This window comes from Trifolium pratense, linkage group LG4 (genome assembly GCF_020283565.1).
Source record: "Trifolium pratense cultivar HEN17-A07 linkage group LG4, ARS_RC_1.1, whole genome shotgun sequence".
In the NCBI taxonomy this organism is placed as follows: Eukaryota; Viridiplantae; Streptophyta; class Magnoliopsida; order Fabales; family Fabaceae; genus Trifolium; species Trifolium pratense.
Window position 1 is genome coordinate 15,024,352 of NC_060062.1, and position 27,577 is coordinate 15,051,928.

The 27,577-nt window shown below is 34.7% G+C and overlaps 3 protein-coding genes across 4 annotated transcripts; all 3 read left to right on the forward strand.

The window, feature by feature from the left end:
- Positions 1-358: 358 nt before the first annotated feature.
- On the forward strand, positions 359-7,091 carry LOC123920447 (protein SUPPRESSOR OF K(+) TRANSPORT GROWTH DEFECT 1-like). The gene is made up of 8 exons (XM_045972701.1): positions 359-1,197; positions 2,805-2,910; positions 3,889-4,087; positions 5,971-6,039; positions 6,119-6,193; positions 6,300-6,398; positions 6,488-6,643; positions 6,737-7,091. Exons 1-8 carry the CDS (start codon positions 726-728, stop codon positions 6,860-6,862), a joined length of 1,302 nt encoding a protein of 433 aa, XP_045828657.1. The 5' UTR covers positions 359-725; the 3' UTR covers positions 6,863-7,091.
- A 1,061-nt stretch (positions 7,092-8,152) lies between these two features.
- LOC123924678 (subtilisin-like serine-protease S) lies at positions 8,153-13,085 on the forward strand. Its single transcript, XM_045977637.1, has 10 exons — positions 8,153-8,233; positions 8,643-8,734; positions 8,896-9,146; positions 9,221-9,332; positions 9,808-10,345; positions 10,606-10,700; positions 10,811-11,050; positions 11,147-11,261; positions 11,850-12,057; positions 12,490-13,085. The coding sequence occupies exons 1-10, from the start codon at positions 8,153-8,155 to the stop codon at positions 13,035-13,037; spliced, it is 2,280 nt and encodes a 759-aa protein (XP_045833593.1). The 3' UTR covers positions 13,038-13,085.
- A 1,689-nt stretch (positions 13,086-14,774) lies between these two features.
- On the forward strand, positions 14,775-22,593 carry LOC123921199 (protein HIRA-like). Of its 2 annotated transcripts, XM_045973636.1 has the most exons (11): positions 14,775-14,862; positions 15,159-15,377; positions 15,985-16,263; positions 16,489-16,740; positions 16,935-17,332; positions 17,459-18,479; positions 19,195-19,399; positions 20,207-20,447; positions 20,618-20,740; positions 21,006-21,120; positions 21,886-22,593. In XM_045973636.1, exons 2-11 carry the CDS (start codon positions 15,270-15,272, stop codon positions 22,237-22,239), a joined length of 3,096 nt encoding a protein of 1,031 aa, XP_045829592.1. In that variant the 5' UTR covers positions 14,775-14,862; positions 15,159-15,269; the 3' UTR covers positions 22,240-22,593. The 2 variants fall into 2 exon arrangements, with proteins under 2 accessions (XP_045829592.1, XP_045829593.1); XM_045973637.1 differs by lacking the exons at positions 14,775-14,862; positions 15,159-15,377 and having other exon boundaries at positions 16,127-16,263; positions 16,486-16,740.
- The last annotated feature ends 4,984 nt before the right edge of the window (positions 22,594-27,577 follow it).

Below are 27,577 nucleotides of genomic sequence, written 5' to 3' on the forward strand. Positions count from 1 at the left end.
TACTAAGTGATGTAACTAAACTGAAATTATTGGAGCCTGACAATGGCATGAAGGTGGTTTCACAGATGTTTGAAGTTGTTCAAGTGACACATGAGCATCAGTTGACATGGATGCAAGATGTGTGATGATAGCGTGCGGGCATTGGTTGACATTGATGCAACAATTCCAGTTTAGTTACATCACCTAGTTTTTTAAATTGACGGCTGGTTGTGCCAACACCTAGAAATTACGAAAACCATAATAGTTTTTTAAATTTTTTTTAACATAAATTTACATAATAGGCACGCGCGCGTCCTATTTGGCGGCAGCCGGTAAATAAATAAATATGATAAATATTTCGCCAAAAATAAAAGCTCTTTACTCTTTTGCCTTGAATAAAGTCAAATAAAAAACAACCCAATGAGCATCTGTATCTGAGAAATCGATCAATCAAACGTAGAACTTTCACTACTCTCTCGTCAAAATTAAGAACCTTCCCCTTACTCGCCGCCACTTATCAATTATCATCAACTTAATCCAAACGCGCTTTCTTTTCACACACTCCACAAATTACTCTCTCTAGGGTTTCCAATTCCCAATAAAAAAATAAAACCCCAAAATTCCCTCAAAACATGTTATCACACCCCTAGGGTTTCCAATTTCCATCAACGTCACGATTCACAAATTCACAATCAGTGTATGCAATAATCGTTAACCATAAGAACTAGAAGAAGAAGAAGAAGAAGATGTATAGCAATTTCAAGGAGCAAGGAATAGAATACGCGAAACAAGCTGTACAAGAGGATAATGCAGGAAACTACGCAAAAGCGTTTACTTTATACATGAACGCGTTAGAGTATTTCAAAACGCATCTCAAGTATGAGAAAAACCCTAAAATCAAAGAAACTATTACTCAGAGATTTACTGATTATCTTCGTCGTGCTGAGGAGATCCGTGCTGTGCTTGATGATGGTGGACCAGGACCTGCTTCTAATGGAGATGCTGCTGTTGCAACGAAGCCGAAAACGAAGCCGAAGAATGGTGGTGAGGGAGATGGAGAGGATCCTGAGCAGAGTAAGTTGAGAGCTGGGTTGAATTCGGCGATTGTGAGGGAGAAACCGAATGTGAAGTGGAATGATGTTGCTGGGTTGGAAAGTGCGAAGCAATCTTTGCAGGAAGCGGTTATCTTGCCTGTGAAGTTTCCTCAGTTTTTTACTGGTGAGTTTCTCTTGGAATGGTTGTTTGTTATGATTAGTTGCATTTAGTGCATGTTTGAAATTATTGGCGGATTTGAAGAAACCACGGTGTTAATGATTTTGTTGAAGCTCTAAAGTGTAATTTTTGTGGTGGCACACCATGGTTGTATCAAACTCACTATCAATTCAAACATTCACTTAATCTTCGGGAGTAATTGAACATTTGATACAATAAAACTACGATTAAAGATCCCATACATCGGAAAAAGTGAGATGTGGAACTCTACCATATGCCATTATGGGAAGACTTTTTTTAGGATGGATAGATGGAGGATGGATAGATAGAAGATAGGTATTGGTCTTAGAATTTTGGGTTGAGCCTAACTCAACCCTACAAAACTGACTTGTAAGGTGAGAATTGCTCTCACTTATAAGTTATAAACTTATCTTCAGGCTATCTGTCATTGTATCTTAAGTGCGACTCTGATAGTAGGTGGTCTAACGGATCTTAGAAATACTTTAGTTACATCTTAGAAGTTTGGGTTGGGCCTAACTCAACCCTACAAAATTGGGTTGCATGGATATTAGCTTGGATAAAAGGGAGTTTATTGAGCTTTGATACTTCATCTTGTCGTCCAACTTGGATTTTTCTATGTTTGGTGTTTCGACCCGGATTCATGGATTGGGATGAACAATGGAGAATGGAGAAAGCGTTATGGGTTTGGGTTTTATGAATTTCTAATTGTTTTCCCCATTTTTTGTATTGGCATTCATTACTATGACCCCATTTCAAATAATAGAAAAAAATGCAGGGGTGAATTCAAACTATAACATATGATTAGGTGCATCTATTCATTAAATGGACACAATGTCAAAAAAACTGCTTTATACAGTAGCAAAGATGCAAGATATAAAATTGATTAAAAAAAAAAAAGATGCAAGATGTAAAAAGTTATTCAAACGTTCGAACCAGTTGTTTCTTAGCCTGCTACACATCACTCACTCTAAGTCTTCCGCTTTTTAAGAGTGTCAAACAATGCACGTAAAAGTGTCAAGCCCACTGGAAGTATCAAACAATGCACGTAACATATTTGAAGAATCAATTAGACAAATTTTTTGTAAAGGAATAGAAACATTTGCAATAAACAGGGAAACCAGGTCAAGGCTTTATTGACCAACTTGAATAAAGTCTGAGTAGTGTCCAATTGCTTAGAGTGAGATGAACCGAAAAACTCGATAAGCAAGTTAAGACCATGTGATCAATGAAAATGGATGACTAAGGACCAACATAGTTTTTTTAGTAAAAATTAGTGGGAACGTGGATAACTTTTTGGTAAACCATGTAATTACTATTAGTAGAAGCACTATAAAATGTTGTAGTTTGAATTAACCCCTTTATCTTTTATCTTAATATATTTTAAATGGGCCATAGTAACGAGTGCCATAAAAGAAACAGAAAAAAGAATCCGCAAAACACTAAACCATAACGTTTTCTCCATTCTCCATTGTTCATCCCAATCCATGGACATTTGATGATAGATGGACTGAAGATATATTTATAAGTGGGGGCAATTTATTAAGTTCTATTTATTTTAAGTGTTTAATATGGTTTGCCATGGTCTATTGCAGGTAAAAGACGACCTTGGAGGGCGTTTTTGTTGTACGGACCACCTGGAACAGGTAAATCATACTTGGCCAAGGCTGTTGCAACTGAAGCTGATTCTACATTTTTCAGGTGAATTTTATCTATTATTTTAAACACTGTGCTGCACTATATTTTTTGGTTGATGAAATTGCTTTTGTAGATAATCTTACATCTATATCACTATTATAATTGTGAAGTTTTCACTTAAGTACTATTGACTATTGACTAATTTGTCTGGACTTTCTTGCCATAGTTTACTTTGTGGTCTAAGTTACTGGTTACAAAATTAAAGGTTGGCGAGATAAAATTATCACTATGAATTATTAGATTATGTTAGTCTGTTTGGGAAATGCTATGGTCCATTTTTTCTTTGTCCCCCCGCGTGTGTTTTCATTTTTGGTTAGGGAAATTTTTACTCTCCAATTCCATATCATCCTTCCAATTTTCTCTCCCCAATTAGCCTGTCCATAGGAAATCATTCTATTTTTTTTTTCTTTCCAGTTTTCATCTCTCTCAAGTGCCCTTGTCCAGCCAATTGATTTGGTGTGTAAGTTTTTATCCAGTAGAAGAACTAGGTTGATCCATTAAATTGCATATATTATTCACAGGGTAATTGATTAAGAGACCCTAATTACCAAAAAAAAAATTTATTTGGTTTTATGCCAGTAAGGTTGATTGTGGCAGGGTCTTATTCTAAGTCGTTTGGGTGTGAGTGGAAAAGACATTTAAACCCAGAAAGAAAGAAGAACTACATATCAAACCATAAGAATGATTTTTTAAAATAAAATTGATTTTTCACTCAATGTGATTTATGGTAGGACATTGTGGGCATTACTTGTTCCATGAAGCTAATCAAATCCCACATGCTAGGAAAAGGTTTCTGTTGCTGGTGTTTCTTTTCTGATTTAAATTTATTTCTTGCACATATGGGCATGCAAATATTCCCACTTTTTCCTCGACAATGACTGTGTTTGAAGAAAGGTCTTTTATATTATTATGAAATATGAATGTAGGTTTATAGATGGACATGCATTTTCTAGCATATTTAACGTTTGAATACTTTATCAGTGTTTCTTCATCGGACCTTGTTTCAAAGTGGATGGGTGAAAGTGAAAAGCTGGTTTCAAACCTTTTTGAAATGGCTCGCGAAAGTGCACCTTCCATCATATTTGTTGATGAAATAGATTCTCTATGTGGTACGCGTGGAGAAGGCAATGAGAGTGAGGCTTCAAGGCGAATTAAAACTGAACTCCTGGTGCAGATGCAGGTAATAAATTTATGGTGGATATATCATAAGATAAGTCCAAATAAACTCTTTCAAACACACACAAGATATAATTCTCCAAACTCCAATGATTTTTTGTCTGATACCATGGCTTAGTTTCCTTTCATTGTTTGGAATTAAAGAGGGCCCAAGTCCCTGGGAAAATAATATTAAATATAGTACAGTTTGCTGAAAGTTGCTTATATTTTGGACCATCAAATAACATTTTTCAGAATCTCTGTTCTCTTTTTCCCTTTCCCTTACCTTTACACTATAATGCGAACGGTTCTTATCCTTGATAAGTCTTGTGCTACAAAATTCATTTCGTATTTTACCATTACACATACTACCTTATATGTTATATTCACATCTAATGTCTTCTATTCTTGGTTCTCTCCTTTTAGATTTGTTTGTTTTATGAGTCTTCGATTCCTGGATAATTATCTTGTTAGAAATTGCAATTCCTGATATAAGTCCTAAAATAAATAACTTAATTGATGGTTTAGTCTTCTAGAAAGTTATATAAATTTCTTGAGTAACATTTCTCTCTTAAATTTGGTTTTTCTCGATGCAATCCCACCTTATCTTGCTTATTTGTCTAAAGCTGGACAAAAATAGCTTTTTTTTCCTTTTTTTTCTTCTTCTTTTCAATAATAATTTTGTTCCCTCCCCATCCCTCAACAAAAAAATCATCAACAAATGCGTATTGTTGTCAAAATATTGGTAGCACATTGTTATTATTTAATGGTGTCATTTAGACTCTATTGAACACTTCTTTTTGGGTAGTTATTACTACTACTTTTGTTATGCATCCTTATTTTCTAAATCAGAAGAGTCAAGGATCTCGTTGTCTTCACTAGAGTAGAGTGTGTACCCGCATCAAAGTATTACTTAGGCGTGATATTTAATTTATTCTTTATATCCATATATAGTTCAAAGTTGAACAATTAAATAGTTTCACTACAAATGAAATATAAACATGGGTTTAATTTGTTCAAAAATAAAGGGGGTTTAATTTGCATGCACCACAATGTAAAATAGTTTTGTACTCGCGTCTAATCAGAACTCACCATTTAGATATTATAACATTATTTCTTAATATACCTGCCAAATATCTAAATGGCGAGGTCTGAATCGAAGTGTCTGTCAAACTATTTTATACTGTAACTACAACTATTTTACACCGTCAATACATACAAATTATACTCATGTTTATATTAGGAAAAAAAAAACCACAATTGCCCAATGAAACTGAATCATATTCAATTGTACGACAGCAGCAATGAATCATATTCCTTTGGAGATTAGGGCAGCAGTATACAAAACTGTAAGCCCCCAAAATCCTCAAACACTAATGACTAACACCAAAAATCCCGAAAAAGAAACCCACACAACCATATCAGAAACTGGTAAATTTACTGCAGCAAATTAGTGAAATAGAAAAATGTTATAGCTCCATGTGCATAATCCGAATTGCCATTTTCAGAAGAAGCAAACAAAAATAGGTTTAGCTATCTTGAATTCTTGAAAAAGCAGAAATTGAAAAATACAACCACAATCGCCAACAACAGTAATGGCGATGTAAATTGAACAAATCCTGGATATGTCTGTCAATCCTCTGCTGTCACATATCATCACTTTCATCCTAAACTTTCAAAACAAATGCTAAGCAAAGTACTAAATTGTGACAGGATTTAAAGCATGTGACAGTAGTTTCAAAGTAAATTCAAATCACTGTATAGAAAAAGCAAATGCAAAGGGATTTACAATATTGCCACCCTTTTTGGTCAGAAAAAGTTATTAAATGACCACCTTTTATATACATTGACTTGAGATTAAGATTTATTTCCAGTGTCATGATGTAGTTTATTTACTTTACCTTGTAGGGTGTTGGACACAATGATCAGAAAGTTCTTGTTCTTGCAGCAACAAATACACCTTATGCTCTAGACCAGGTAAGAAAAAAAATGGTTTATTTGTTGCCCTATGAAGTCAATTGAGATACTGTTTTGATTGATCAACTTGTAATGGCAGGCAATAAGGCGACGTTTTGATAAGCGTATATACATTCCACTGCCAGATTTGAAGGCTCGCCAACACATGTTCAAGGCAAGGGCAATATTCGTGATTACATTTATTCACTTTATTGAAGGATGGGTCTTATTGGTACCAAGCAACTTGTCTTACCATTTTTTCCTTTGCTTGATAAGAACAGGTCCATCTAGGAGATACTCCCCATAATTTGACTGAAAGTGATTTTGAACACTTGGCTCGCAAGACAGAGGGGTTTTCAGGTTCAGATATATCTGTCTGTGTAAGTTTGACTTCTATTTCACATGTCTAGTTGCAATAATGATTTAAATTATGAGTTTCAAGTTAAAGGTATTTGGACCTCTTCTACAGGTGAAGGATGTTTTATTTGAACCTGTTCGTAAAACCCAAGATGCCATGTTTTTCTTTAAGAATCCGGAAGGTATGTGGATACCATGTGGACAGAAGCAACAAAATGCAGTACAAATTACAATGCAGGATCTTGCCACAGAGGGACTTGCTTCAAAGGTATTAAAATGATGCCGATTTTGTTGTCAGTTCTGAGTTTATCAAAATAATAATTGCGGAATAATAGTTTCAATTTTCGTGTTTGCTATGTAGATCCTCCCACCACCTATATCAAGAATTGATTTCGACAAAGTACTTGCTAGACAAAGGCCTACAGTAAGCAAATCCGACCTTGATGTTCATGAGAGATTCACAAAGGAGTTTGGAGAGGAAGGTTAATGCTGATGGATTTTATCTCAAAGATTCACACTTGTTTAAACTTATTGTTATAATCCGTATAACTTGTAATTTACTGAGCTATTGGATCAAGTGAACTGAATCTTTTTTATTGGTTATATGGTGGATGTGAATTCCCCTCTTGTACGGAAGTGAATTACTACTAAATTGTGTATAAAAAAAGAATCTGAAATACTCAGAAAAATAATTTTTATGTGATGTTGGTTGCTTATGTTTGCCTGTATTTTGATTTCTTTTATTATACTTCAAGTTACTGCCAAACGAGACAAACTAGTTTCATTATAACATCCGGTTAGGGTTTCATTTATTCATCAAGATTGATCGTGAACAGTCTAACAAAAAATGCTTGTAAATTGTACAAAACCTTGTTTGTACTTTGAGGAAATGCTTGAAAAGGTCATAGTTTAACCTAGGAGCAGGCATTGTTCGATGTCGGCAGAGTTAGAGGATATGAACACTATTTGTTTGAATGCCAGGAATGGCATTTCAGGCTGTGGTCATCTGCCATATGGAAGTAACCATTTTTAAGGATTTACTCATTCTTCTTGCTATACAGGTAGAGTGTTATTTTTTAAGCTGCACCAACGTTTTTTAGGTACAGACTGGCTGTGACTGGTTACTCTGCTGAAAGAATTGGAGAGAATCAATCATTTTTGCTAATCTAACTTGTAGAAATGTACCATAGTGGTGTTATTTTGGTGTCCTATAGCTTTTTGTCTCTAAGCATTTGTAATTTATTCTCTTCCATAATATATGAGAAAAACATTCCCTACCTTAACATAAATTTAAGTGCACACATTTAGAAAAATCACGAATTTTGTACCGTCTGAAAGTGTACTTTTAATAACATAGAAGATTTTTTTCGTAGTGTGGGTGATTTTTTCATAGCACGAGTAAGATGAAAATTGTGTCTTATGTACTTTCGTGTTTGGACAAGGAGAAGATATGTCCTTTGAATTCATCAATGTTAATAAGCCATATCAGTTAACAATATAGCTGTGAATGATAGGTTTCTTATTCTTCCAAATGCTGCTTGCACGTCCAACATGGATATATTTTGATATTATATTATAACCTTTTATAAATTTCCCTTTTAGAATCCCAAATGCACACTAAGTTATAAGCAGAAACTTTTAAGCCGGCAACTGATTATTTTTATATGATTATGACATGCAAGTTACCTTGTCTTGGCTTATAAATTGGGAGAATCACTTAAATAAAAGAGTCACCATTTCATCATCTAGCTTTCTGTCCTCAACCCTTTTGCATATCATGGAGTTTGCTAAAATTTTAAAAAGTTTCACCATTCTCCTGTTTATTGGATGTACTTTGGTGCATGGATCCACTCCAAAGGTAAAAGAGTATTCTGAAAATAGATATTGCTCAAGTCTTATCCTAACTAAGACATTTTTTTAGATAAACAACTTACTTAAGCACTATAACATAAGCTTTTATCATATAATTCTTATAAGTTATTTATATATCAAATGATAAAATAAAGTTAAACTGTTTTTATTTAAGTTATAAACTATTTTCGTAAGATATCCTGAAGAGCTTATAGAAGTAAGATGAAAGAAACTTATGAATGTTATAAGTTGTTTTATATACTCTCTTAAACAGTCTCACAACGTCTCGACACATCCTGTTATTACGTAAGCTGCATGCAACTATAGCCAATGACATATCTTATATTGTTGATTTTTACCTATATCATGCTATACAATACTAGCAAGGTTTAACTTCTTGATTTTCCCTGATGCAGCATTATATAATTTATATGGGAGATCATTCACACCCTAATTCAGAGTCTGTCATCAGAGCAAACCATGAGATACTAGCTTCAGTCACCGGAAGGTATGCCGATTGCCGATAGATTTAAGACAAATTCCTTAATCTTATCATTACTACATGTTTTCTTTTTCAAGCTTTACATTTATATGTGTGAACATATCAAAATGGAGTAGATTAGGCAAAAGTAAGCTTAAATGTATTAATTAATTCTTTTAACATTTCAGTCTCAGTGATGCAAAGGCAACAGCACTACACCATTATAGTAAAAGCTTTCGAGGCTTTTCGGCTATGATTACGCCAGAACAAGCTAATAAGCTTTCAGAATATGATTCAGTTGTGTCTGTTTTTGAGAGCAAAATGAATATGCTCCACACTACACATTCTTGGGATTTTCTTAGATTAGACTCAGTCTATAAGGGCAACCATATAGGTCTAGACTCCACATCCAATGTCATTGTTGGTGTCATTGACTCAGGTAATTCTTCCTTTGATACTTTCATATTTTTCTTTCATTTGGATTACAATGACTCAGTTCACATGGATTTTCAGGGGTGTGGCCGGAATCGGAAAGCTTCAATGATTATGGATTAGGTCCCGTGCCTGAGAAATTCAAGGGAGAGTGTGTTACTGGTGAAAATTTTACGCTTGCTAACTGCAACAAGTAAGAACTAATAACACATTTTGGAATTCAAAATCCATCATAGATTCGTTCTTAAGATTGACGCACCAAGTCAGTATACCATAGATTCGTCTAAGTCTTATGTTTTTTGTCAACAACATGATGCAACCTGTATATTCAACTTCAACATACTCCCAACCTGTTTACACAACCTGTATATTCATAGAATGTTCGATGTGTCTGGTCTATAATATGGACTAGATGCATCAAACATTCTATGGACGTAAACTTTTTCTTATAATAAGGACTAGAGGGAGTAGTATTCAAGTAATATTGACATTTAAAAAATCAATAATAATTTAAGAAAATGAAAGTGGTTGAATGAAAACATATGTTTCAGTGCCGGAAACCGAACACGCCTTCAATATAAAGTATGAGTACTACATAGTATTCAAGTAAATAAACCATGAACATGAAGCTTAACCATGTCATCTTATCTTTTATTTGGATTTTCTAGGAAAATTATCGGTGCACGATTCTATTCAAAAGGGATTGAAGCAGAAAATGGTCCTCTAAAAGATGTCAACAAGATTTTCTTCAGGTCAGCTAGAGACAGTGATGGACATGGAACACACACAGCTTCAACAATTGCAGGATCCATTGTAGCCAATGCTAGCTTATTTGGCATGGCCAAAGGAACAGCTAGAGGCGGTGCTCCAAGTGCAAGACTAGCTATCTACAAGGCTTGTTGGTTTGGACTTTGCAGTGATGCTGATGTTCTTTCTGCTATGGATGATGCCATTCATGACGGTGTTGACATACTTTCTCTTTCTCTTGGTCCTTTTCCTCCACAGCCGATTTACTTTGAGAACGCAATCAGTGTTGGAGCATTCCATGCATTCCAAAAGGGAATTCTTGTTTCTGCTTCAGCTGGAAACTCAGTTTTTCCTCGTACTGCAACCAATGTTGCTCCTTGGATCCTGACTGTTGCTGCTAGTACGGTAGACAGAGAATTCAGTTCAAATATCTACCTCGGTAACTCAAAAATTTTGAAGGTAAAATTTAAAACAAAAAACATATATAAATATGTGTAATACACATGATTTTCAATAGCGGCCGCAGTAACAGTTGCATCATGATCCTTGATATTACGGCCAAATGCAGTCAATAAAGCCTCAATCGTGGCTATGTCGAAGTTTCATAAACATTAAAAACCGTTATGTCGCGGCCCATATCGCAGTCGCAGACCATTATTTAAAAGCCTTATACACTTAAATATTAGCTAGTAAATTAAGACAGGTTTATGTGTCTTCAGGGTCTTTCTCTGAATCCAATAAAAATGGAGGGTTATCATGGTTTGATATATGGAAGTGCAGCTGCAGCCTCTGGAGTTTCCGCAACAAATGCTAGGTGTGGCATTGCATGCAAACTTTATTTGGTCATTTTTGATTTTTACTTTCTATGTCGGTGGTCGAACTGACATATTTTAATCAAAATTCTTTGATTTCTTTTCTTACCAGCTTCTGCAAGAACAATACTCTAGACCCTAACTTAATCAATGGAAAAATTGTTATCTGCACAATAGAAAAATTCACTGACAAAAGAGACCAAAAAGCCATAATAGTAAGGCAAGGTGATGGTGTTGGAATGATACTTATTGACCATAATGCCAAAGAAGTTGGTTTTCAGTTTGTTATTCCAACCACTCTTATTGGTCAGGATGCTGTAGAAGAGCTTCAAGCATACATAAACACCGATAAGTGAGTTTCAAAAAAATCTCCAATATTGAAGTTAGTTACACTTTGATGATGTCAAAAGATTGATCATTTTGTTGTTAATGCTTTTTCTATTTTCAGGAATCCCATTGCTAAAATCTATCCAACAGTAACTGTTGTTGGTACCAAACCTGCTCCGGAAGCAGCAGCTTTCTCTTCCATGGGGCCAAATATAATTACACCAGATATTATTAAGGCAAGTTTACGCACCGTGCTATGGCCTCTTTGGATAAATAACTTAATTAAGTACTTATCTTATAAGGGCTTATGTATAAGCTATCAGTCTATTTAGACCGCCTTATTTAAGTTTATCTGTTAATATAAGCACTCGTGAGACTGTTTGAGAGAGCTTATTGAAACAGCAATGAATGTTCTTTCGTAAGTTTTTCTCAACCTATTTCCATAAGCTCGCCATAATAGCTTATGATAACAGCAATTATCAGTTATGTAAAAACAAATTGACTTTATTTTATCGTTTGTTATAGAAATAACTTACACAACCATGGTCATTTCTATAACAAAAGATAAATTAAAGTCAAACTGTTTCATATAAACTCTTTTCAGAGAAAACGGCTTATGGATATGTCATAAGTTATTTCCATAACCTCTTTCAAATAGTACTACAATAAGATCAAATGAGTCAATTTAAACGGGATGTCTAAACCCAGATAACTCCAATATTCCTAGTTAAACTTTACATTGGCACATCTGGATAAAGAGAGTATAATGCTGAAAGTTGATCATATACTTATGCTTAAATAATTTTGCTTATCCAACAATGCAGCCTGACATAACAGGACCTGGAGTGAATATTTTAGCAGCATGGTCTCCAGTGGCTACTGAAGACACAGTTGAACAAAAATCTGTCAACTATAACATCATTTCAGGAACATCGATGTCTTGTCCGCACATATCCGCAGTTGCGGCAATTATTAAATCTTACAACCCATCATGGACTCCTGCAGCTATAATGTCAGCAATAATGACAACCGGTAAGTTTTTAATGCCGTAAAAGTTTCTGTAGACAACCGAAAAACATTACAATTCGTTGTAAATAGGAAAGAAATTCTCACAAGACGTTATTGATATCAGCATAAGTTCGTCCTTTTTCGTTAAAATTTGAGGTAATTTCGTCTAACTTTCCATTAAATTTTGAGTTAATTTTGCCTAAAACTTTCACGTGGCACCCTCGCATATGCAAATCTGTTAGCCACGTAGACGATATACTCAGAAATTTGACTAAAAGGACTAACTTGAAACTTTTTAAACATAAGGGACCAAATATGCAATTAAGCCAACTCAGACACATAATGTTCATTCCAACTAACAATCTTTAAATACAAGAAAATGATGGGTTCCTCTTAGATTATTTTTTTTGTTTTGTTTGGCCACCTTAAATTGATGTCTTTGTTCTGATATTACAGCAACAGTACTGGATAACACAAACCATCTCATAGGAAGAGATCCAAATGGAACTCAAACAACTCCATTCGACTACGGATCCGGACACATCAATCCACTTGCATCACTCAATCCCGGATTAATATACGATTTTAGTTCACAAGATGCTCTCAATTTTCTCTGCAGCAATGGTGCAAGCCCATCACAGCTTAAAAACATCACTGGTGAACTCACTCAATGTCAGAAATCTCCTACACCTTCCTACAACTTCAATTACCCTTCAATTGGTGTATCCAACTTGAATGGAAGTTTATCTGTTTATCGAACCGTTACATACTATGGTCAGGAACCAGCAGTGTATGTTGCAAGTGTTGAAAATCCATTTGGTGTGAATGTTACGGTTACGCCGGTGGTACTGAAGTTCTGGAAAATAGGAGAGAAGCTAACTTTTAGGATTGACATCACCCCTTTTGTGAAAAGCAATGGAAACTTTGTGTTTGGTGCCTTGACATGGAAGAATGGTAGACAAAGGGTTAGAAGTCCTATTGGTGTTAATGTAGTATCTATATAGAGTTAAGTGCTTATTGGCTTGTACTATAAGAAAATGCATTTACATTACTTTCTATATATATGCAAAAAATTGATTGTTTTATATTTTTATGATTTTGGATATTTTTATGAATATCACCTGATCTACTGGACAAAAAAGACCCGTAGATCTCATCTATTAAGTGATCGAGAAAGTAAAATATCATGTAACTTTGCCAAAAAGAAATAAAATTTTAAAATGTCTTTGCTTATTCCTTTTATAAATTGCTTTGTTTATTGTATTTAGAAAGTGAACTATCAAATACAGTACTCTGTACTTGTAAAAAAAAATGGTAATAGAAATTTATTTAGTTTAGGACAAAATGTGGTTTTTCGTCCCTAGGCGAATTTAGGTTTTTGTCCTAAAAAAAATTCTTTATGATTTGCTCGTGTAATATCAGATTGCTATTGTTTCAGTCCGTTATTTTAACACATAATACAAAAAAAAGTCTAGAATAACAAGCAAAATAAAAGTCTAAACTAATTTGATTGAATTGAATAACAAACGAATTTGACCAAAATTGATCCAATCTAATCCGTAAATACCTTAACAAGGAATTATAACTTATTGTGAAAGTCTAGAATATTTTTTTTTTCTTTCAAAAAGGTGCAGAAAGGAGCACCTTCAAAGTTGATTAACTAAAAAAAAATAGAACAAAAAGAGAGAAGGGGACATAAACCAAAACCTTCTCAAAAGGAAGAGATCTATAGTTTGGTAAACCAAACTTGTTTCTATTAAATTGCTCTCTAATTTCCAAAGGTAGATCATTCCACCAGATGGAAAAAGTCTAGAATAAATATTCACTTAAAATAAAGCGGACGCGTCTGCTTGTGTCTAACTTATGTTAAAAAAATACCTTATGTTATCGTGAGTTGGTTAAATAAAAGATTTTTGTTGCTACTAAAATAAATAAGGATATCGTTGATATTATGAAAAGTCCACACCAAAACTCACGTATTTTCTTTGGGAAATACTTTATGTCACGAAGGCCGTATCCACGAAAAAAGCGAACAACACTATAACACTATCTGACCGTGTTTTCCACTAAATATCGCTTTTTTATTAAAAAATAATACTTGTGATAGTCATGGAATGAGCGAATAGTGAGTTTCGTTGTCGTGGTAAATAACATAGCTCATTCTTGTAAAAAAAAAAAACATAGCTCATTCTCTTTATATATACTAGCGGGTCAGATAGGCGCGTTTCGCGCTTTCCTGTGTCTAATTTATGTCAAAAAAATGTTTTATGTTATGATGAATTTGTTAATAAAAGATTTTTATTGCTAAAAAAATAAGGGTATTGTTGGTATTATGAAAAATCGACACAAAAAATATTTGTATTCTCTTTTTATATAGTATAAATGTAGTATTAAGTTGGTAATCATTCATGTATAGACAACTCATTTGCCACTTATTCACATTTTTATGATTTGAATTTATTTTTTATTTTTTTAAATTGATTAGTTAATGGAAGTTGTGAAACTAAGTCAAGGGTAAAATAGATATATTGAAAAATTCATCTCAAACTCACCTATCCTTTTTATATATTGTTATAGATACTATAAAAGTATAAAATAGATTTTTTTTTTACTTAAAGAAGTATAGAATAGATAAAAAAATATAAAATTACACTTTTTTTTTCTTTTTTAGTTAACTAAAATAAAAAAGAAAATTACACTTCTTCACTCACATAACATAACATACATTATAATTATAATTCATACATTTTTGGTTAACAATTTTGTTATGTCTTTGGTCTTACAGCTTTAGGGGACACATCGAATTGAAGCGAAAAGTCACACAGACAGGTAAGTTAAGTTACCATTCACAATAATCACTTCCCACCTCTCCCTCCACACATAGTACTATTTGTCTTCTCTTTTTCACTTTTTAGCTTCTTCTGTGATTTGACCGTTAACCCCTTCATCTTCGTCAACATTTTGTAGGGTTTTTGATTTTTTCACTTTTACTTTCCCTTTCTCACACGAAAAAATAATTACTGGGTTGTTTTCTATCTGCGTTTTTCTTTAAAACCCATCAAGATAATTTCTTGATTCATTAGTTTTTACTGATTCTGGTTTTCACAATGATTTTGGGGCAAAAGGGTTGTTCTTGAACAATCCCTTTTTGTAGGGTTTGAAGTGTGTGATAAAAGAGTGAAACCAAAACTGAAACTGAAGCCGTTTTTGGGTGAAAAAGAAGATTTTTTTGGAAGATGATTGCTGAGAAACCTCTTTGGGTTAGACATGAGGGCATGCAAATTTTCTCCATTGATGTTCAGCCAGGTGGGCTTAGGTTTGCTACTGGTGGTGGTGATCACAAGGTATGGTTTTTTGTTTTAGAGTCTCAATTTATTGGTGAATTTGAATTTAGGGTTGTTGTGTGAAATGAGACTCCTTTGTTGTGTTTAATTTGTTATGTTAGTGAATGAGGTAGTTTTATGCCATTCAATGTTGTCGATTGGGGTTCACGGAAAAGAGTGATTTGTTCAAATTCCGCTGTGCTACAGTGCTATAGCCCGCCATAGCAGCTGCTGTTTGACAACACTTTGTAATAAATAATGTATGGCGGAGCTATGGTGGTTTGTTCAAATTCCGCTATGCTATAGCTCTGTAGCACCGCTATAGCTGCTATTTGGCAACACTGATGCCATTTTGTTTGTACTGTTGCCTATGAAGTACTTAGACTGGACACTATTCTGACGCTACCGCTGATACTGACACTAACATCGGTGATAAATTTGAGATAATGGTGTAATTGTGTCAATATCGTGTTGGATAACAAACACGTCTTCAATCTGAAATGTTGGTGCTAGATAGATTGTTAGTTCAATGAGAAAAGTAGTTTTGGTTAGATGTTTGATGCGTTAGATTGAGAAATATGATATTGATTTTGAAATAATCATAGTTTCAATGATATGTTTTACGCAGGTTCGTATATGGAATATGAAGTGTGTTTCTACTACTGACTCAACAAATGACGAGCCTTCTCAGAGGCTTCTTGCAACCCTGCGGGATCATTTTGGGTCTGTTAACTGTGTAAGGTGGGCTAAGCATGGAAGGTATGTTGCATCTGGGTCAGATGATCAGGTGATATTAATTCATGAGAGGAAGCCTGGTTCAGGTACTACAGAATTCGGTAGTGGAGAAGCACCGGATATTGAAAACTGGAAAGTTGCAATGACATTGAGAGGGCACACTGCCGACGTGGTAATTCAATTGCTTTTACAATTTCAACCCGTTGTCTTTTCTAAAAATATTTCTAGTTCCAGTTAACCAACATTTTCTCTTTGAATGTAAAAAAAACTAGATTTTCCATCTAAATGGTCTTCTATCGCCTTTTTTTAATCATCACCTTGAGTATTCAAATAATTCCACTTTTTTTTTATAATCTGAATCGTTAACTTGAGATCTGCTTGTTCATGTGTAAAGTAGGTGGATCTTAATTGGTCACCTGATGATTCCACATTGGCTAGTGGGAGTTTGGACAACACCATTCATATATGGAATATGAGTAATGGCATTTGCACAACTGTTCTAAGGGGCCACTCTAGCCTTGTTAAGGGGGTTGCTTGGGATCCTATAGGATCTTTTATAGCAAGTCAATCTGATGATAAAACCGTCATTATCTGGAAAACTAGTGATTGGAGTCTTGCTCACAAGACAGATGGTCATTGGGCTAAATCAGTAAGTTTCTTACTTTGAAGTCTAATAATCCTATGAAGCACCGAAAATTCACGTTGAATGCCTGTCTACTGTCTAGTGTATGGCATGTGTCGGTGTCTCTGACACCGATAATATGTGGTTACATTCAATTATTATATTTTCTCAAATTATTACCGATATCATTTCTATTCCTAATTGAGTTGTTCTGCTTTCAGCTTGGATCAACCTTCTTCAGGCGGCTTGGTTGGTCTCCATGTGGTCATTTTATCACCACAACTCACGGTTTCCAGAAGCCAAGGCATTCTGCCCCTGTGCTTGAGAGAGGGGAATGGGCTGCAACATTTGACTTCTTAGGACACAATGCTCCAATTATTGTGGTCAAGTTCAACCATTCGATGTTCAAAAAGAATTTGTCTAGTGCTGAGGAAGTCAAGTCTGTGCCTGTTGGGTGGTCCAATGGTGCTTCCAAGACAGGAAACAAAGAGCCACAGCCATACAATGTTATTGCAATTGGAAGTCAGGATCGAACTATAACCGTATGGACTACTGGAAGTCCTCGTCCTCTTTTTGTGGCCAAGCATTTTTTTACTCAAAGCGTTGTGGATTTATCCTGGTATGGTCTTCATCTATGGCTGAGTTACATATGTAGTTTAAATCTTTTTATTTTTTTGTGCTTATTAGTTTGAATTCTTTATTTTTATGCTAATTATTATTTAATATTTATTTCGTCTTGAAACAGGAGCCCTGATGGGTATTCACTTTTTGCATGTTCCTTGGACGGATCTGTTGGTATATTTCATTTTGATGCGAAAGAACTAGGTCAGAGACTTAGTGATGCCGAGCTAGATGAGTTGAAGAGAAGTCGCTATGGTGATGTGAGAGGCCGTCAAGCAAACTTAGCTGAGAGTCCAGCACAGTTATTGCTTGAAGCAGCTGCTACCAAGCAAACACCAAGCAAAAAGATGGTTTCTAGTCAGCAAAACCAGACAATTGCAAAAACTTATGTTGATACACGTGTTGGTGCAAAGAATGTGGAGCCTCAAGTTGATCATAATAAGAAGGGCGGAGGTCCTGTTGGTGATGCGTTAAACAAAGGGAATATAGCCCTGTCAACCTCTGCGGCTGCACGAATTTCTAGCCCCGTCAAGCAAAGGGAGTATAGACGTCCTGATGGAAGGAAAAGAATTATTCCTGAAGCAGTTGGAGTGCCGGTTCAGCAAAAAAACATTTCTAGTGCGGTTCAAACCCAAGCACTTGACTTCCCTCTAGTGTCTTCTGATCACCAAAGGGGTACCAATGGAATTGTATCTAAAGACGATAGTGTAAGAGCAAGCACCTCTGGTGGAGCACTTGGCAGGAATTCAGATTTTAAAGAACGTTCAGGGGTAACCGCCAGGGCTACAATTTCTGAGAGCCTAGTGATTGAGAAGGTTTCGGCTTCTTCTGACGGAGATGGAATCATCAATGTTGAGCAGTTGGGAAATTCGACAGCTACTGGTTCTCATGCCACTCTTTCCATTAGGATATTTGACAAGAAAGGTGGGGATGATACTTTGCCTATTTGCTTGGAAGCACGACTGAGAGAACATACTGTGAATGACACTGTAGGAATGGGAAATGCATCCATGATGAGAGAAACAGAAATTGCTTGCACAAGGGGGCCTCAAACACTTTGGTCTGATAGAATATCAGGAAAAGTCACTGTTTTAGCTGGAAATGTAAATTTTTTGGCGGTTGGTTGCGAGGATGGTTGTCTACAGGTAAATATTCTTTCTATGTTTGTATATATGGCTTATGATGGGTGTGTGAACGTGATTTTGTAATGAAACAGTAATGAAATGAATAATGATATGGATGTAAGCTTTTAATTGTATTAATGGAAGAAAACAATTACAAAAGAGTAATGGAAATAAGGAAATAACAAACTAGTAGAGAGAAAGTCTACTAGCCTCAAAGCACTAAGTGCCCCAAATCACTATAAGTGATCCCACTAATTCCAACTGAAATTATTGCTAAATTATTCCTTCTGCATAACACTCCTTATATAGTGGAGTAAGTCATCATCCTTTCATTTCCTTTTCCTCTTCCTTTCCACGCCTTAGTCTTGGGCCAAAGTCAAGGCCCACTTTCACATTCAAGTCTCTATCAGTTTACGTTTTAGTTTTCACTGCTTGTATTTCTGTTAACACTTTTGATATATCATAATGTGATTGTATTGTATCATTCATTACCTGTTGTAGTGTATGGTACCTCACATCCGTTATTCTGAATTTCCTTCATTTCTTAAGAAAAACACTTTTAGATATTGAATCATCTCTCAATTTTGAGATGTGCATTGTACCCTATTGATGTGTAATGTGGTTCAAACCTTTTTGTCACCTGTAAAACTATGGGCACAGTGTATATTCCTATGCATAGCTATGATGTAGAACTTACACTTAAAAATGTTTTTGACTTGTTTGTGCTGCTGAGAAGATTTACACAAAGTGTGGGAGACGAGCAATGCCTACCATGATGATGGGATCTGCTGCAATATTTGTAGACTGTGATGAAAGCTGGAAACTGTTGCTGGTGACAAGAAAAGGATCTCTTTATTTGTGGGATTTATTCAACCGAACCTGTCTCCTTCAAGACTCGTTGGCTTCTCTTGTTGCGTCAAGTCCTAGCTCATCTGCTAAAGGTACAAGTGTCACATATTACCTACATGTTTGATATAGGCTCTGTTTCGTAAAAATAGTGGATAAAATGACATACAAAAATATTTTTAACTAATATTTAATTTTTTCAATTAATACCGTAAATCTAAAAATGAGAGAAAAAATGATACGCCATAATCTATAAGCTCGGCCTCTGAAGGCCCGATACTCCAAATTTGGCAAAGTATCAGTGTCCGACACATATCTGACACCGATACAGCCCAATATGTATCGAGGAAGTATCATGCAATTAAGTAATTATTTTAAAAAAATATGGGTGATACATTTGGGATACGACTGAATGGCACAGACATGGCACATGATATGGGTGAATGACACAAATACGGCGGAATGAAACCGATATGGCAAACTAAGAAAAAACTAGGATATTTTTTTAATTTATTTTTTTAACAAAAGCTAGGATTCCAAGTTTTTTTTAGATGTTTCTCATTTATATATTTTATTAAAGTATCTTGGCCACACCATATCTTTAATTTTCGTATTTTTCCGTATCGCCGTATTTGTACCGTGGGTGTTATAGTCAAACGCTACTTCAAGTAGCATTTCACAAAATGCTATAAGCTCCTGAAAGAATAACAATTACCAAACAATATACAAGCTTATGTAGCAGTTTGGCCTTGCCAAACTGAGCTGTTTGAATTTTATTATTTTCTCAAAGCTTATCATTTTTTTGAGGACAACTGGTTTTGTTTTGCTTACAAGTTTTTATGCTTTGGCTCTATCCTCTTTTATTTTTATTACATATTACATATATTTTTTTTTCATTCCAGGAACCATTAAAGTTATATCTGCAAAGCTATCAAAATCTGGTTCTCCTCTAGTTGTTTTGGCCACTCGTCATGCTTTCGTATTTGACATGAATCTCAAGTGTTGGTTAAGGGTTGCTGATGACTGCTTCCCTGCATCAAATTTTGCCAGTTCTTGGAGTTTGGGCTCAATTCAAAGTGGTGAACTGGCTGCTTTGCAGGTTGATGTTAAAAAATATTTGGCCCGGAAGCCAGGTTGGACTAGGTGGGTATTTATCGGTTATCATGTTTGATACTTCCTTTAGTTAGTAGGAAGACAAAGAATACTTATCCTCGAGTGCTTATCTCGTGTTTTTTATTTGATTCTTCTAGACTTGATAGTGGTAGTAGTGACGTTTGAAGGAAAACTTTCTAAGCCTAAACTTTTTTATATAGAATGACTGATGATGGAGTGCAGACACGTGCTCACTTGGAAGCTCAGTTGGCCTCTTCTTTGGCTTTGGGATCCTCCAATGAATATCGCCAATGCCTATTGTCTTATGTTCGCTTTCTTGCAAGGTATTATATCTGTCGTCTCTTTTGCTTTTATGATTTTCCAAATGCAATCTGGGCACCTCATTCTTGCACGAAACATGCATGCTATCAGTCTTCAAGAATTTATTTATTAAGAAGGGTGCCACTGCCACACATGTATTTCTGAAATTATAGTTAGCTAGTTATAAATATAGTGTTATACTTTTTTCTGTAACTATTGAATCACATACTGTGATGCGATTTTGGACTTTTAGCAGACTAAACAAATGTTATGATGAAATAATTGCAGAGAAGCTGATGAATCTCGATTACGAGAAGTCTGTGAGAGTTTCCTTGGACCTCCAACAGGCATGGCTGAAGACGCATCATCAAATAAGAGTTTGGCATGGGATCCTGTTGTGCTTGTAAGACTATTTTTTAATCCATACGCATAACTTTATGTATGAACAGCATTAGAACAATTTTTTTTTCTTGCATACGCTGTGGATTACAACTGAAATGGTATATGAATATATGATGGTATAAATATTGAAAGATCCATTGGCTGATTATTAATTATTTAGATGATTTGGCAATAATTAACACCAGGCAACTTGAACCGTTATCAGTATCTTACAATACATGCGAGTCTGTATCGTGATTTGATACTAAACTGACTCAGTTCATACGAATCTTTACTGTGGAACTATTCTGGATACGAATCTCATCTTGAATCACGATTCAAAATGATGAATCCCGATTCACTGATGAATCTTGGTTCATTATAATGAAATGAATCAGTACTAAACTTAGTATAACCAACCACTTTTGTCAGTGGATTTATGACTTGAATATTGAATTACTTTGAGATTCATATATTATATACTCCCTCCGGCCTTAAAATATAAACAAAAATCTATATGTATTTGGACCTTCCAAATACATATTGACTTCTGCTTATACTTAAGACCGAAGGGAGTACCGGCTTATAGTTTTGTTTTGTCTCTTATTTTTACTTGAAATGACTTTTTTTATTTGCAATGTATCTTATGATTCATACTACCACAATTCAGAAAATAGGTATTCCGATTCCCGATTTGAATTTCGATTTGATAACCATAGACTTGAATGCCAAACCATCACATGTTGAGCTCATTAACTGATCAACTTTCTCAATTGGATGTTTGTAGGGAATGAAGAAACACAAACTCCTTATCGAAGACATTCTTCCAGCCATGGCATCAAATAGGAAAGTCCAGAGACTGCTCAACGAATTCATGGATCTCGTATCCGAATACGAAATTGCTGATGCTAATAATCATGATCAAAGAAATCCACTGTTACTCAAAACATCTTCACCTGTCACCAATCTAATAGAGAGTGGTCCATTAGAAACATATGTACAGGACACTCCCGAGGATGCAATATACAGCAAGGACATCATTGATCAAGTCGAAAAAAGTCTCGCAAATTTCCCTCCCGTACTTGCAAATGAAGCAAGTGCACATGATCAAATTGTTCAGGATACACCAGATCAGGAATGAGTTTCTTGAATTCTGCATCTTAGTTTTTTGAAGTGTTATTCAACCTATATAGGATTTTATCAACATGGCTGAACAATGAATCTACTTTAACATTTGCATTTTGTTACATATATTATTATGCTCTAGAAATTTTACCAATAGGAAGCAATGATAAGCTTTCTATTGATGGTCAAAGCAACTGTCTAGCTCAACACTTTGAGCTCTACTAACAGGCCACAATTCTATGGTAGCAAAAGTTGATATATATAGTTTCTCCCATCAAAATTAGATATTGTTAAGGATACATTTGGAAGATTTCTTTTTAATTTTGTCCAATAGCTATGGAAAATATATATCTTTTATAATATGTGACTATTGATAGTTTAGTCAACTGTTTGATTTTAAGATTATGCTAGAAGGGATGGAAACGACGAAGCTAGTATATTTTAAAGGATATAATTGTGAAGTCGAGTGGTACGCCATTGAAAGGGTATCAGGGAGGTTCATGGTTTGATCCCCGCGGGCAACAAAGTCTCACTTCCACGAGTTAACCGCTGACATATTTGGTCATTAAAAAAAACTGTCATTGATGCAATTTTTATGACAACAACTTTCCTTCAATGCGGGGCTTCTCTAGTTCTTCAGTTTAGGTTAGGCCTAAACTGATCTCATATATTCACTCGATGCACTCAATTTTTACGTTGTACTAATTCATTGAATATATGAATGAGAAAATATTCTTCTCTAAAATTAAACTTGGTACCAAAGCAGGTTTAGATCTAAACCTAGCCTTAACCTAAACCTAGAGCCATGAGCAAATCAAATTCTGAATCAACAAAAAAGGCTACTGAAGCCAATGGAAATAGGTTTGCTTCTACGCCAATTATTATTCATTCAGAGAGTTCATCCTTCAATGCGGGGATTATACTCGACGAAACAAATTATGATATGTGGTCTCAGATTATGGAGATGCATCTTGCTGAATAGGAGAAGCTCTCATTTATTCGTGGTAATAAACAACCACCTACCAAAGATGATGATGGGTACGAGAAGTGGTACGGTGATAATAAGAAAGTTAAGCGATGGTTATTGATGGCTATGACACCTGATGAACCAATTCGACTATATTGTGACAATAAGGCAGCATGTGACATAGCTCATAACCCGATTCAGCATGATCGTACCAAGCATGTGGAAGTAGACAAATTCTTCATCAAGGAGAAATTGTATGAGAATATGTTGGAATTACCTAGGATCCGATCAGAGGACCAATTGGCTAATATTCTAACTAAAGCAGTCTCAAGTCGAGTGTTCTCAAATGTTGTTAGCAAGTTGGGCATGTGGGATATCTATGCACCAACTTGAGGGGACGTGTTGAGAAATTGATTGCTTATTTTTAGGGATCTATTTTAGGTTAATAAGGAATCATATATTTGAGATATTTCATGCTTATTTGTAGACAATAATATGTATAGACTAATTGCCTAAACTGCTATCATAAGCAATATATATACGTTGTACTAATTCATTGAATATATGAATGAGAAAATATTCTTCTCTAAAATTAAACTAAATGTTCTTCCAAATTTGTGAGTTTGTTCTCTCACAAATGTTCTTTCAAATATGAGTATCAAATGTTAACCATCAAGTTTTGGTGAATTTTTGGCTTTGCAGACGAGTTAACCAATTCCGTCAATTATAGGTAAAAATGAGTCAACAAAAGTTAATTATTAAGTTTAAAATTTAGATCAAATACTTTAATTTTTTTTTTATTTACAATGAAGTTAGGAGAATCAAACCTAAAACTTCATGCATATTATCCAAATCATTATCAATAGATCAAATCTAATGGTTTAAAATACGTCAATTTTTATTGACAATATTTTACTTATCGGGTCATGGACACATTAATATAGCTAAATATATAAATTTTATATTTAATGATGCAAAAAATATTTTCATATATTTGTTTCCTTAACATGTGCTCTAAAAGCCCTAAATGCACATGTTAATATTTCCCTTACCTATATTTTGGAACGAAGGGAGTAGAGCAATCAAAATGGGCTAGCTCGAATGGGCCGGCCCGTCAAGCCCGATTTGTTTCCCGGATTTCGGCTTTGAAAATCCTAGCCCGAATTATTTTTGGGCTTTTTAGCCCGGCCCGATAAAGTCCGTTAATAATATGGGCTAGCCCGAATGGGCCACATGCAGCCCCGAATAAATTATAATAATTTTTTTTTCCAAATAAATACTATAAGACAATTTCCAATGGTGGGTACCTATTTTTTAAGAATTGACACCTAATAGGTACCTTCATTAGAGCAAAATAAAAATGAGTAGTTATTGGTGGGACCCATTTATAAAGATGTTTAGTTATTGGTGAGATGTGTTATTGGTGGAACCCATTTAGAATATTTTAAGAGGTGTTGGGTTGGAGAGATTGAATGCTTATTTAGGTACTATTATTAAAAAATATTAAATGAGTGATGTGTACACGTGGGGCCCAGTTAGATACCAAAAAATGGGGAGCTCTAAGTAACTTGTTTTGGATGATTTGAACTTAATTTGTATTATAAGAGTTTCTTTTGCCGCTCTACGAGTGTCTCAAACTTAAGTAGCAAACATTGTTTCTTTTCTCAAATTTCTCATTTTTACTACTTAAGTAGCCGATGAAAAAAATAGGGGGCACGAGAAACTCGTAGGTAGCGAATGAGTAAAAATAGAGTGCGCGAAAAACTCGTAGGTAGCGGATGAGTAAAAATACGACGCGCGAGAAACTCTTAAGTAGCGGATGAATAACAATAGGGTGCGCGAGAAACTCTTAGCTAGGGGATGAGAAAAAATAGGGCGCACGAGAAACTCATAAGTAGCGGGTGAGTGAAAATAGGGCATGCGAGAAACTCGTAGGTAGCGGATGAGTAAAACTAGGGCGTGCGAGAAACTCGTAAGTAGCAGATGAGTAAAAATAGGGCGCACGAGAAACTCTTAGGTAGCGGATGAGGTAAAATAGGGCGCACGAGAAACTCATAAGTAGCGGATGAGTAAAAATAGAGCATGCGAAAAACTCGTAGGTAGCAGATGAATAAAAATCGGGCGCGCGAGAAACTTGTAGGTAGCGGAAGAGTAAAAATAGGGCGCGCAGGAATATCCTATATATTATATGTATAATATAAGAGTAATGATTAACATAGCGTAGTATTTAATTTGAATGTCCAATTTTGGTATGCACAACACAGCGTAATAGTTTTTTAGTTATTTATAATGTTGAGTTTGAACACTAAAAGTAGAAAAAAAATTAAATAAAAAATCCAGGACGGCCCGAAAGCCAGACAACCCGTACCGGGCCGGGCTTGGGCACTAATTTTTATAGCCCGTTTTTTATCTGGACTTTTTAGCCCGACCTGATAAAGCCCGAAGCCCGACCAGGCCGGCCCGAAACGGGCCGGACCGCCCGTTTTGACAGCTCTAGAAGGGAGCACTTAAATTAAAGAAGAGTATTGTGGGCTTTTATAATGGTGTCATCGAGGATAGAATCTAAAACCTTATGCATACTACCAAAATTTCTTCACTAGACTAAATTTAATCGCTTAATATACCTAGACACATATTAATTAATATAGTTACATATAAATTTTTTATATTTATTGAGACAAATTTTTTTTAATTTTTTTCTAAATTTGTTTCCTTGACATATATGTCCAAAAAGCTCTAAAGGCAGATGTTAATATTTTCCTTACCTATATTTAAGGTGAAATAGTGGAGTACTGTGATTCGAACTTCGATTCCTATATTTTATATGTAATGTCCCAACTAATTGAGTTATGTTCACAGAGACTTTTCCATACCTATATTAAGGAGCGAAGACAGGAGTTAAATTAAAGAAGATTACTGTGGGGTTGTATGTTGCTAATCAAACCTCCACTATAGATGCCCCAAATTTATAGTTGAGGTTTAAGGAGATAGGCTGTAATGGTGAGACCTCATTTATTAGGAATGTTGATCCTCATCAGAAGTTGGTGTAATCTTTAATGATATGTTTTCTCTTTCATTCATCTCTCACTCTTTCTTTGTTTAATTTGGTTCTTGATCTGTCTCTTTCACTCTTCAATCAAATATAACCCAATTAGGCTTATCTAAACACTTGTCGTGAAAGAGAGGCAAATTCAAAAGTGGTTGAAGTTTGTCATGTTTACGGTTGGCATCAAAATTTAGATAGTGTGAATAAACCTTAGATTATATATAGTAGTGCACTTTTGTCAATATTATAAATTAAAAAAAAAATTAAATTTTATGTTAATTAAATATTTGGCTTAAAATGTTTTTATACAATGGAGCAGATGATCGAACCCAGTACTGCCTAAACCCTTCACCACTATAGTTTAAAATATTTTTGATCCCTGCAAAATGGTCATTTTAAGTTTAATTCTTACTTAATTTTTAGTTTGAAAAATTATTTTGTACTCAATTTTGGACCCTACTATTAAGACAATGTATTTTTGAATGATATTTTCACAGGTCTAACATCATAAAAAGTTCCTAAAAAAACGAGCTCAAAATTTAATTTATAAGTCACGATTTTTGTCACTTTTAACTTGAACTTTTTCCATTTAAAAATTTTTATATTTAATTCATATATATCATGTTAAAAAAATTCTAAATTTTAATAAATAAACTTTATATGATATTTTAAACATGCCTATAAAAAATCATTCAAATATTTAAGAGTTTATACTAATTAGAGGTTGTAGATTTATCTATTCAATCACATAATTTATTTCATATCAACATTTTCATTTAGAAGTTTGGTTTGAAATTCGAACCCCGAATCTATATAACATATAATATTCATATCAACCGAGTTATGCAATTGCTAAGATATTTTTTGAGCGGAACTTTTAATTATCGCTTAATAGACTTGGATTATTATAGTCACCCCCTAACATATAAAAGTTGGGTCGAATGTGAAATATAAAAAGTTGACGGAAAAATTACAAAATAAGGACTATTTGAAAATTTTTAAAAAATTAGGGAACAATTTGCAATTTGTTTGGATCAATGGAACTAGATGGAATGAAATGGTATATAGTGGTATGAAGTGGGGTTCCATTCCATTGTTTGGATTCTTTAAAAATGAGTGGAATGAATTGGTATATGATGGTTCCATCCCATTCCATCTTTTCTCTCATTTAATTTTTCTTCCCCTTAAATAAAATGTCCAAACAATGAAATTTATGTTCCATTCCATTCCATTTTATACCAACTCGCTCCGTTCCATTATGTACAACTAGTCCCACACCCGTGCGATGCACGGGGGTTATGCGGTATTTTATATTATAATAATGTTGAATTCACTTCTTTC